The sequence below is a fragment of the Vipera ursinii genome (assembly GCF_947247035.1).
Source record: "Vipera ursinii genome assembly, chromosome: 1".
Taxonomy (NCBI): Eukaryota; Metazoa; Chordata; class Lepidosauria; order Squamata; family Viperidae; genus Vipera; species Vipera ursinii.
This window is the reverse complement of record NC_139512.1, coordinates 182,771,597-182,784,496: the sequence shown is the minus strand read 5'-3', so window position 1 is coordinate 182,784,496 and position 12,900 is coordinate 182,771,597. Positions and strand designations below refer to the sequence as shown.

The 12,900-nt window shown below is 37.9% G+C and overlaps 1 protein-coding gene across 1 annotated transcript in view; it reads right to left on the bottom strand.

Annotated features, from left to right (window-relative positions):
- The window catches only part of SPAG16 (sperm associated antigen 16), a gene marked incomplete at its 5' end in the record, with an annotated part of 332,741 nt that overhangs the window by 26,134 nt on the left and 293,707 nt on the right, over positions 1-12,900 (bottom strand). The window contains one exon of the mRNA XM_083354597.1: positions 7,786-7,912. Coding sequence (XP_083210723.1) covers positions 7,786-7,912 — 127 coding nt within the window. The remainder of the gene's footprint in view (positions 1-7,785; positions 7,913-12,900) is intronic.

Genomic DNA, 12,900 nt, shown 5'->3' with positions numbered 1-12,900 from the left:
TGTACACTAAGAGTTTATGCACTGAAGACAAATTCCTTGTGTGTCCAATCACACTTGGCTAATAAACAATTCTATTCTATTCTATTCTATTCTATTCTATTCTATTCTATTCTATTCTATTCTATTCTATTCTATTCTATTCTATTCTATTCTATTCTCATCCAGTTGGCTTCAAGCCCAAGTTAAGACTAGAATTCACCATTCTCCTGATTTCTAGCCTGGTGCCTTAAAGACTACACCTGACTGGTTCATCAAAACATATATGTAGGAAAAGGATGATTTTGCTTACTTGTCAGATATTTTCTGTAAATGCAGCACTGAGAAAATAGTATTTACTTTCAGGTATACAGGACGCGATGGCTCAGTGGGTTAGGACGCTGAGCTGGTCGATCAGAAGGTTGGTAGTTTGGCAGGTCAAATCCTGAGTGCCGCGTAACAGAGTGAGTGCCTGTTACTCGTCCCAGCTTCTGCCAACCTAGCACTTTGAAAGCACGTAAAAATGCAAGTAGAAAAATAGGGACCACTACGGTGGGAAGGTAACAGCATTCTGTGCGCCTTTGGCGTCTAGTCATGCTGGCCACATGACCATGGAGATGTCCTCGGACAAGCACTGGCTTTTCGGCTTTGAAACGGAGATGAGCACCAGCCCCTAGAGTTGGAAACGACTAGCACGCATGTGCGGGGGAACCTTTACCTTTTTTACCTTAATCATAAAAGCAAAGTTTTTATATTTTATTATAAAAACAGAAAACCTTTATTAAAATACAGGTAATCCTTGACTTACAACAGTTCATTTAGTTACCGTTCAAAGTTGCAATGGCAAAAAAATGACTTAGACAAATTTTCACACTTATGACCATTGCAGCATCTCCATGATTACATGAACAAAGTTCAGATGCTTGGCAACTGGTTCATATTTATGACAGTTGCAGTGTTCTAAGGTCATGTGATCATCTTTTGCAACCTTCTGACAATAGGACAAGTCAATGGGGAAGTCAGATTCACTTAACAATTGTCTTACTAACAACTGCAGCGATTCACTTAACAACCATGGTAGGGAAGGTCGTAAAATGGGGCAAAACTCACTTAACAAATGCTTCATTTGCCAACAGAAATTCTGGATTCACTTGTGATTGTAAATTAAAGACTACCTGTACTAAGTTACTTTTGTGGAGGACTTGAATACCAATATTATTTAGACTATAATTCAATTACTTGCTTTCTTGAAAAAAACCCAATATGAATTTTTTAAAAAACCTTTATATTTGAAAAACACATATATCAGATTGCACCATTAGAAGTGATAATAAAAAATGTTTTTGTTTTTTTTTAAAAATCCAGATATGGTTTCATAGAATCATATAATAATATAGCTAGAAGGAACCCAAGGCATTCTGAATAGTTCCGTCCAACTCCCATTTCTATTTTTTTGACATTTTCTGAAAATATCATTAAACATGTTCATACTGGAAATCTTATCCTTATGTACCTATACCCATTCCCAGGCCTTCAGTCTGGTAATTGAAAGATATACAGTTAAGTATTTAACTTTCAAAACAGGGCTAGTAAAATTTGTTGTTCAGTAGGCAAGTGTAGCTTCTACAAACTCTAGGACTTTGGAAAACAGAATGATGAATAAGACTGACATGATGAATAAGATGAATTCAGGTTTTAATGGCTTTTGTGATTTTGCTTCTCTGACCTGCATGAAATAGTGTGTGTCTTAGAGTACTTGAAATCAAGTATTACATTATTATTCAACATTAGCTCCAAGACAAGTGACTGTCCAATCTCTTCTTAAAAACTTTCAGTGATGGAGCACCCATAATTTCTGAGGGCAAGCTGTTCCACTGGTTAACTGTCCTCACTGTTAGGAATTTTCTCCTTAATTCCAGGTTGCTTCTCTGTTTGATTGTTTCTTGTCCTGCATTCTGGTGCTTTGGAGAATAATTTGACTCCCTCTTTTTGTGGCAGCCTCTCAAATACTGGAATACTGCTGTCATGTCTGCCCTATTTCTTCTTTTCTTTATACTAGCCAAACCCAAGTCCTGTAGTCGTTCTTCATATATTTTACTTTCCAGACCTTTGATCATCTTAGTTGCTCTTCTCTGAACTTATTCCAAGTTCTCAACATCTTTTTTGTAGTATGGTGACCAAACTACTACTACTACTACTACTACTACTACTACTACTACTACTACTAATAATAATAATAATAATAATAATAATAATAATAATAATAAGCCCATGGCTGGGCCTGGACAGCTATCAGGTGTGGTCCCTATGGTTATGGGATTACCGGTCTTCAGATTGGTAGTGGCTTAGCACCGTGAACCAACCCAGGCACTTCCCATCACCAATGATGAGAAGAAATAAAAAAAAATTCCATACTCGATCGGTCGTCGCCCGGGTCAACAAGGACCGTGTCAGATGCTATGGCTCCTGGACATCTGTCAAAAAATGGGCCACAGGGCTCAGTTGTTACTGCTGGGAAACCAGAGCGTACAACTGTAAAGCAACTGGAACAAAAGTGCAAAACCTGGACAACCGAAGAAAATTGAGAAATCATCCAATGCTACTACCAGGCAAAACCAACAGCCAGGGGATTTCAAAAAAGAATGATACAACTGTGGAAGGAAAAGCACCCAGAAAGTGACATAACCGAACAACAATTAATGGATCAAAGATATTTCATCATCTGTAATAAAGTTTTTACAGATATGGAAATTCAACATCTAGGAACATTGGCTAAAAAGAAAACAACAAGCAATGATGATGAACAGGCTAAAGAAATTGTTCCAATACCTGAACAAACTGATCAACAAGCTGACCAACCAGCGGAAGAAGCTGCCACACAGGATGAAGACTCCCCTGTGCAACAACTTGAAAGTGTAGAGCTAAGTAATCTAGTGAAAATGCTGAAAGAAAAGATTGAAAACCACATCAAAGAAAACACAGAAAGAAAAAGACTGCCTGCCATCCATGACATGCATAGCAAACGAGTGAAAGATTTACTAAATGCTGTGAACATTTTAACTTCCATCCCATCCAGCACAGTGTATGAAACAAACCAACTAATGTACAGTACAGCCGCCGTTATAACTGCAGAATTGGGTTATAAAATGCCAAAAAAGAAACCCACTGGAACACCAAAGTGGAAAATTTGACTTGAAAATAAAACAAAAAAACTACGAGGAGATGTCAGCAAATTGAAATACTTGAAAGAAGGAAAACTAAAGAATGAAAAGCTGAAAAATAGTTTATACAAAAAATATAAGTTGGAGGAAAAAACAATAACAGAAGTCATGGAGAACCTAAAACAGCATGTAATAGCAACAGCAAAGAAAATTGAAAGATATGAAGGACGAATAAAACAATATCGTGAAAACGTCCAGTTCAGAAGAAACCAGTACCTCTTCTATCGGTCACTTGACAAAAATAAACTCCAAACTACTGTTCTACCATGTAAAGAAAAAACCTTAAACTTTTGGAAAGAACTGTGGGAAAACCCAGTGGAACATAATGAAACTGCCTCCTGGATCAAAGATATCCAAAAACAAGCAACACAAAACAAAATGGAGAGTATTGTAGTAACCATTGATATGGTTGCAAAACAAGTAAAGAAGGTCAAGAACTGGAGTGCACCTGTCCTGGATGAGCTGCATGGATACTGGTTGAAACACCTCACCAGCCTCCATCACTGCATGGCCACTCAGTTTGATGAAATGCTTCAAAATGCCACAAGTGAAGAATGGTTAACAGCTGGTCAAACATACTTGATAATGAAAGACCCTGAAAAGAGCACAGAACCAAGCAACTACCACCCAATTACTTGTCTGCCAACAATGTTCAAACTTTTTACAAGAATACTGGCAAATTCAGTATTCAATCATCTGATGGAAAACAATTTGTATCCCACAGAATAAAAAGGAAATTATAAAAAATCAAGAGGAACAAAAGCTCAGTTACTCATTGACAAAATGGTACTTAAAAATGCAAAATGATGAAAAACAAATTTAAATATGGTGTGGATTGATTACAAGAAAGCATTTGACTCATTACCCCACAGTTGGATTAATGCGTGTTTGGAAAACTTTGGAATCAGCAAAAACATCTGTACATTTTTGAAAGCAAATATGCAAAAATGGAAAACAGTTCTAACAGCAAATGGGGAGAACATTGGTGAAATCAACATCAGACGAGAGTCTGCAAAATACTAAATTCAAAGCTGGATGCTGGAAATATAATTAAAGCCATTAATACATGGGCAGTCCCAGTGATACGCTACCCAGTTGGAATTATCAACTGGACTTTGGCTGAATTGGAACACCTAGACTGAAAAACGTATAAACTTTTGAATATGCACCACGCTCTACATCCATGATGTGACATCAACAGGTTATACCTGCCAAGAAGAATAGGGGGCAGAGGGCTACTGCAAATCCACCAAACTGTAGAAGAAGAAAAACCAAGTTTGAATGACTATGTAAATCAAAGTACAGAAAAAATGCTGCAGGCTGTGAAAACAGAGAGCATTATAAAAATAACAGAAACAAAGGCAGAATATAAGGAAAAACGGCTGGATGACAGATTAAATAGATGGAAAACCAAAGTTTTGCATGGACAGCATTTGAAAAACATTGAAGGAAAATGTGATAACAACTTGACATGGGCATGGCTTAAGATGGGAACCATCAAGAAAGAAACAGAAGGCTTAATACTGGCTGCTCAAGAACAAGCACTACAAACTAATGCCATGAAAGTGAAGATACAAAAATCTACTGACAATCCAAATTGCTGACTTTGCAACGACAAAGTTGAAACTCTTTCACATTTAATATGTGAGTGCAGCAAAATCGTGCAAACTGATTACAAAGCTAGACATGACCGAGTTGCTAAACTAATCCACTGGGCATTGTGTAAAAAATACGACTTGCCTGTATCCGAAAAGTCGTGGGAACATAGGGTGGAAAAAGTTGTTGAGAATGAGAGGGTGAAGATCTTGTGGGACTTCTGAATACAGATCACCATTTGGAACACAACATGCCAGATATCGCAGTCATAGAGAACCAAAGCATACAGTTGATTGATATCACTCTACCAGGAGATGCCAGAGTCGAAGAAAAAGAACTGGAAAAAATTATGAAATATCGCGACCTAGCCATCAATACTGAGCGATTATGGATGAAACGTGTAACAGTGATACCCATTGTCATCGGGGCACTGGGAACTATGTCCAAAAACTTTGCAAAATACATCAAGAAATTGCAGCTTCCTGCAATAACTCCAGTAAAGCTACAAAAAACTGAGCTACTCGGAACATCTTACATTTTAAGAAGATACCTGGTTGATACCTAGGATGCTGTCAGCAACCCATGTCAACCATTAGTGCCGGTCAATTAGAGTGTTAAGTTGACTGAGTTTCATGTATAATAATAATAATAATAATAATAACAACAACAACAACAACAACAACAACAATAATAATAATAATAATAATAATTAGTAGTAGTAGTAGTAGTAGTAGTAGTAGTAGTAGTAGTAGTAGTAGTAGTAGTAGTTGGAAGGGACCTTGCAGGTCATCTAGTCCATACCCCTGCTCAGGCAGGAAACTCTATACCATTTCAGGCAAATGGCTGTTCAGTCTCTTCTTAAAAACTTCCAGTGTTGGAGCATTCACTGCTTCTGGAGACAGGTTGTTCCACTGGTTAATTGTTCTAACTGTCAGGAAGTTTCTCCTTAGTTCTAGGTTGCTTCTCTCCTTGATTAGTTTCCATCCACTGCTTCATGTCCTGCCTTCAGGCACTTTGGAGACTAGCTTGACTCCCTCTTCTTTGTGGCAGCCCCTGAGATATTGGAACACTGCTATCAGGTCTCCCCTCATCCTTCTCTTCATTAAACTAGACGTACCCAATTCTAGCAACCGTTCCTTATATGTTTTAACCTCCAGTCCCCCAATCATCTTTGTTGCTCTTCTCTGTACTCTTTCTAGAATCTAAACATCTTTTTTACCTTGTGGTGACCAAAACTGGATGCAGTATTCCAGGTGTGACCTTACCAAGGCATTGTAAAGTGGTATTAATACTTCACGTTATCTTGATTCTATCCTTCTATTAATGCAGCCTAACACTATGTTGGCTTTTTTGACAGCTGCAGCACACTGCAGCACACTTGGTTGCAGTATTCCAGGTGTGGTCTTACTAGGGTTTTATAAAGCAGTACTAATACTTTGCGTGATCTTAATTCTATGCCTCTGTTTATGCAACCTAGGATTGTACTAGCTTTTTTTGGCTGCTGCTGCAATTGGTGGTTCATAGTCAAGCGATCATTTTTTTAAATTTTATTTTAATTCCATTTATATCCCGCCCTTCTCCGAAGACTCAGGGCGACTTACAAGCTTAGCAGTATGTATATGCCTGCTTATTAGGGCTTTCACACAAACCCCAAGCGGCATTATTACAAAGTCAGCTTATTGCCCCCAACAATCTGGGTCCTCATTTTACCTACCTCGGAAGGATGGAAGGCTGAGTCAACTTGAGCCTGGTGGGATGCGAACCTGCACTAATTGCAGGCAGCTGGTGTTACTTAAGGAGGCATTAGCCCACTGCTCCACCAAGGCTCTTTGCACTAGGACTCCAAGGTCCCTCTCACAATTACTGTTTTTGAGCCAGGTCTCACCTAATCTGTACTTTTATCTTTGATTTTTGCTGCCTAAATGTAAAACTCTGCTTTTCTCCACACTGAAACTCATTTTGTTGGTAGGGCCCATTGTTCCAGTTTGTCAAGATCTCTTTGAATCCTGAGTTTGTCTTCTGGGGTGTTGGCTATTCCTACCAGTTTAGTGTCATCTGTAAATTTGATGAGTTCCCCTTGTATTCCCTCATCTAAGTCATTGATGAAAATATTGCACTGGGCCTAAGACGGAGCCTTGTGGTACCCCACTGCTTACTTCTCTCCATGTGGATGTAGTGCCACTGAGGACTACTCGTTGAGTACGGTTTGTCAGCCAGCTATAAATCCATCTGGTGGTGATGTTGTCTACTCCACTTTTTTCTAGCTTACCAAGCAGTAGATTGTGGTCTACTTTGTTGAATGCCTTACTGAAATCTAAGTATATTATGTCCACAGAGTTTCGCTGGTCTATAATTTCTTTTTGTGTGAAGACTGATGCAAAGAATGTTAAGCAGCTCTACTTTCTCCATATTGCTTGTTACTTCCTTGCCATCTCTCTTTAGTGGTTCTATAATTTCCTTGACTTTTTTCTTGTTATTAATATGTTCAAAAAAACTTTTTTTTATTATCCTTGATTTCTGTTGCAAGTCTTTATTCATTCTGAGCCTTTGTTTTCTTGCTTTCGTCTTTGCATGTTCTGGCTGTCTGCTGATAATCAGCCTTAGTTATGTGTCCCTTTTCATTTTTTGTACTTGTCCTTTGTGTGTTTCAGTTTGTCTGAGAGATTTTTGGGCAGCCATGCTGGTTTCTTCTTGGCTTTCTTGTTTTTGGGAATACTTGTACAAGTTTTGGAATGACAAAAAACAGGAATATTATGTAGCCTTCATATTTTTTCTCTGGGTTTGTTTCTGCTAAGTTCATTAATTTCAATGACCAGCAACATTTTATGGTTGTTTCTTTTTCACCTCTCAATCCTTTTCTACATATGTACAAGAAAATGGTAGAACTACATCCAATTAAATTACTAAAACTCTTAATAAATCTAGCACTGCAGACAAATGGCCTCACTAAAACCTTTGTCCCTGATATCTCCTATGTCAAGAAAGATCTTACCAGAAGGATCAAAAGCCACCTGATTGCCAGGGTGAGGACCAGCATCAATGGAGACCATTGGGACTCCCCGCCGAACATCCCATAGTTTCAATACACCATAAGAATCACAGGAAACAATTGTATCGCCCTGGAAAGCATAGGGAGGGGAGTGGAGAAGAGAAAAAAAAACATGATTATAATATAAAGGAGGGCATATTAAAATTTCAAATGTCTCTTAAGACAAAATATAGGAATCATTTTCCTAAACATTTGATTCTGAATGTCACTATATGGCTGCATAAATCTTTTGAAATAAGTACTTGCAACACACAGGAAAATATTCAAAGTACCTGTCTATCAATCAGTACATCTGCATTTTCTGTCAGGCTTACATAGTTGCTTCATAAACTGTTTCTGGCTGTCTTTGCATATAGGTCCATACACATCCATTTTTTTCTGTTTCTCACCTAAAAAGAGAAAGTACTCACATCCTGCCCCCTGCGTGTGAGCAAGTCCATCTCCTGGTTATGTTGACTGTTTGTGGTCTGCTGCATGGCTCTCATCTTTTTATATGTATTTATCATTTTAATGTATTAAATATTAATATTGTAATATTGTCCAGAGTTATATATTTGAAATGGGGAGCATTTGTTTATATGTCCAATAAACAAACAGATTGTTAGAAGTATATACTACAAGCAAGACAATAGTTAGAAATCTCATAAAATTTGTTTTTCTGTCTTTGCTTTACAACTCACTTTTATCTTACTGTCCCAATTTTCCATTGTCCTCCATTTTCAAAATATTTTAACACTTTGTAACTTAACTCACTTCAGTCAAAGATGAAATTTATTTTGAGTCAAACTTTACTTCTGTTGATTTCATGGACATATACAACAAAGTGGATGAACTTTATCTCCTCCTCTGTTTTCTTGAATTCCTAGGATATCCCAACTGTTCTAGGATTTCCTGATAGTATTAAGCATGCACAACCTAACTTTGATTTTTGAAATGAAACCAATGTTAGTCATGGAGAGTACTTTATTAAAACATTTCCCACATTTTCAAGCCTATAGTTACATATTCGTGTTAATTTGTACTATGGGTTGGAATAACAAAACTCAGAAAATGTAGAAGTGAGCTGTCTCTGGGTTCAAATTGAGAGTTATTTCACTCCTCTGTAACACTGGCAAGAAGTGCAACCCCTGCTTCTTTGAGGATCAGTTTTGTACTCTTTGCCATGTAACATTCATGTAGAAAACAGTGGTTCATAATTATAAACCCTTTACCTACAAGTTTTGGGAAAAACTCTACTTTGAGGGGGAAAATGGAACTTTTCCCTAATTGACATTTTATTCAATCCAAGCATTGGCTTTCTGGTTTGTTTTATGCTAATCCTTTTGCTGCCTCTAAAATTCCATATTTGTTAAGACATGGAATTTTATTATCTGGTATTCCTAAACTAGTATCTTATCTGTATTAGATTATGTGCCATAAAGTTGTCACTGACACTTAGCAACCACATAGATAAGATTTTCTCCATGGATCTTTATTAGAAAATCAACCTAATAATGTGCAACTGATATTAGCACTAACCTTTGAAATATTGAGCTTGAATTGTTTTAAAGTTTGACATGATCTTAATATGAGACTAATACAATAAAAATATGTATTCCGTAATTATTGAACAAATTATTGAACTAGTGGATTATTGAACTATATTGTAATGTTATGAAAATTTAATCTTTTTTAAACAATAGCAAGAGTAGTTTTGTACAAATTCACTTAATTTTTTTCCGTCACCAATTACTCATTCAGAGTCAATTTTTCTCTAACAACAACAACAACAACAACAACAACAACAACAACAACAATAATAATAATAATAATAATAATAATAATAATAATAATAATAATAATAATAATTTGTAAGGGACCTTGGAGGTCATCTAGTCCAACCCCCTGCTAAGGCAGGAAACCCTATACCATTTCAGACAAATGGCTGTCCAGTCTCTTCTTAAAAACTTCCAGTGTTGGAGCATTCACCACTTCTGGAGGCAGGTTGTTCCACTGGTTAGTTGTTCTAACTGTCAGGAAGTTTCTCCTTAGTTCTAGGTTGCTTCTCTCCTTGACTAGTTTCCATTCGTTGCTTCTTGTCTTGCTTTCAGGTGCTTTGGAGAATAGCTTGATTCCCTCTTCTTTGTGGCAGCCCCTGAGATATTGGAACACTGCTATCATGTCACCCCCTCACCCTTCTCTTCATTAAACTACACATACCCAATTCCAGCAACCGTTCCCTGTATGTTTTAGCCTTCAGTCCCCCAATCATCTTTGTTGCTCTTCTCTGTACTCTTTCTAGAGTCTCAACATCTTTTTTACATCATGGTGACCAAAACTGGATGCAGTATTCCAGGTGTGGCCTTACCAAGGCATTGTAAAATGGTATTAGTACTTCACGTGATCTTGATTCTATCTCTCTTTTAATGCAGCCTAGCACTGTGTTGGTTTTTTTGGCAGCTGCAGCACACTGCTGGCTCATATTTAAGTGATTGTCCACTAGGACTCTGAGATCTCTCTCACAGTTACTGCTATCGAGCAAGGTACCACCTATACTATACCTCTGCTCAAAAGCAAAAGAGTATTTATGTTTTTTTTAGTTTTTTTGCAGTTAGTAGAATGGCTGAAAGGCTGGTAATGTAAATTCTCTGTCAGAATGGGACTCTTGATGTCAGATGAAGGTGCAAGTCACTGATTATGTAATTTAGGGTTAAGAAGCTAATTGAGATAATGACAGAAAGGCAAATCCTGCAGGCTTAATTCACCACTAATCTTCCAGGCAGGAATACATATCCAGGTACAGATACAATACCAGAAACAAAATAAGACTAACAATTGTGGGGTCCTACTCCCTTCTAGCACTGATGATGTTACCTAGTTGGGTAATGAAATGTCTGCAAGAAAAGCACCAAGCTCAGAGAGTATCAAACACCCCACAGTTCAACCCTGAGCTACAAATATTCTCTTCTATTGGTAAGACTAACAATTTAAAAAAAACTATGGTAATCACTTCATACTATAAGCAAAGAAACATATCCTAATTTGCATATACTTGCAGATAAGGTTAAAAATTTAGGTACCAAAACTGGCCCCAAATCATCCAAATTTCATGTGTAAGGGAAGAACAAAAAGCATGGTCAGCCAATACCTTAACCATTACACCAAAACGGGCACCTGTTGTTCAGGGATTGAATTTGCTAATTTTTGCTACCAATCTACATAAACAGGTTTAGATTTTCCCCCCATTCTTTTATTTTTGAATTATGGAGGAATTTCCTCTGCCTTGACTACAAAAACATATGGTTTGGCAATATTTGAATTGTAATGAACTAAAGTGGCATTTATCGTTCCTGTTACATTATTAACATCAGTGCTTTTTTGTAAAAGAAAAAGGTGCCAGAACTCACACATGTCATACAACCTGCCTTGCCTACCCTACAAGGTTCCATCCAAAAAAAGGTGCCGGAACTCCATTCTGAGTGTTCTATGACAAAAAAGCCCTCATTATTCCACATCAGCATCTCCTTTTGGAGAACTCTTTTGAGATGCAGGAAATGTGGAAATGTATATGAAAGAAGGAAGAGACCAAAATAGTTTTAGATGAAATTAGTTAGGAAGTTCTTTGGATCCCAGCCAATCTCTCTCTTATACAATATCCTTAAAAACTATAAATTTGATCTTGAAATAAACTGAAATGCCACTGAGAAAATAAGAAACATTTTAAGCAGTACATTCTGTTTTCAGGATTGATGTTTTAAGGTATTGATAATACATGGGACTTTTGACAATGATTTTTTTTCCAAAAATGCTTAAATTAACTCTAGTTGCATAGGGAAGTTTTCAATCCTTCCATGACTGTTATTATTTTGCAAGGCATTATGCCCTTTTCTTTACTATGATCAATTGATGTTACTTGCCATATAGCAAATCAGTTCCATGCAGGAATATAACATATTGCTAAGAAAGAACTCTGTGATCTTCTTAGGCTGTAGAAGAATGAAAGTAAAAACTTATTCAGCTCAGACTTCCGGTTTGTCACGCAGCCATTATGAATGGCTGGGAGACTTGCTCTCTCTCCCCCGTCCAGTTTCGCATCGCTGGGGGCCCCTGAAAAGGGTCAAAAGTCACCCCGAAGAGGCAACCAGCAAAGAGGGGCGTTCGCTGGATTGCGGGAGAGCCGCAACTCTCCCATTAGATCTGGCAATCCCTCCAAACCAGCGGATGAAAGAACCAGCCATTATGGCTCGTCCCTAGGCTGTGAACAGCCGAAGTCACATTTTCCACCAGGCAACTCTTAAAGCAAAGAATATAGAAGAAAAATGAATTTATAAATGGTTATAAATGGTTTGGCCAGTACATTTTGTTCTGCAAGACAGGTGGCAGAAATGTCCCAGACCCAGATTCATACAGAAATAGACCAGAGGAGATCCTCCGTCATATTTGTTCCATATGTACAAAGGCATGAATGGGGCGGAGGGGGAGGATATTTCTTTCTTCCAGAATAGCAGGTGGTATCAGCTGTATTAGCTACTGAGTTAAAGCTGTTCTCATTGGAAAATTGATATTTGTCACAGCAATGAGGACTTTTAATTATATGGAAGTACCTTATTACTCGCCAGGGCACTAATAGCTAATTGAATTGCACAATCGTAAACAGGTTTCTTTATTACCACTTTTGCTGTGAAGGAGAGTTGAGCATGGAAAGCCATATGCTGACAGGCAGATCTAGCCCATGTATTAAGGGACAGATCAGCCAGCATCAGTTCTAGAAAGTGTGCTGTGGCCATTTGAGAGGAGATGAGACCCACTGCCACAGACCGACAATTCATTCACTGCAGAAACTGTAACTGTTTTATAGTTTGGCCTCAGAGCCAGGTTCCAAGTAGCAGGACAAAGCCCCTCAGCCTAAGGAGCCTACACCCAAGCAAAGTAAGCACCTCATGAGCAAGTGGCAAGATGCTGCCTTATACAAGCAGGCTCAGTATCTCATCTCTGCACATTAAGTGTGGAGAGGATATAAACAATGCAGGAACTGTCTTGCGTCGCTGAAAGCAACTTAGCATCTGGCTTTGGTCTTGA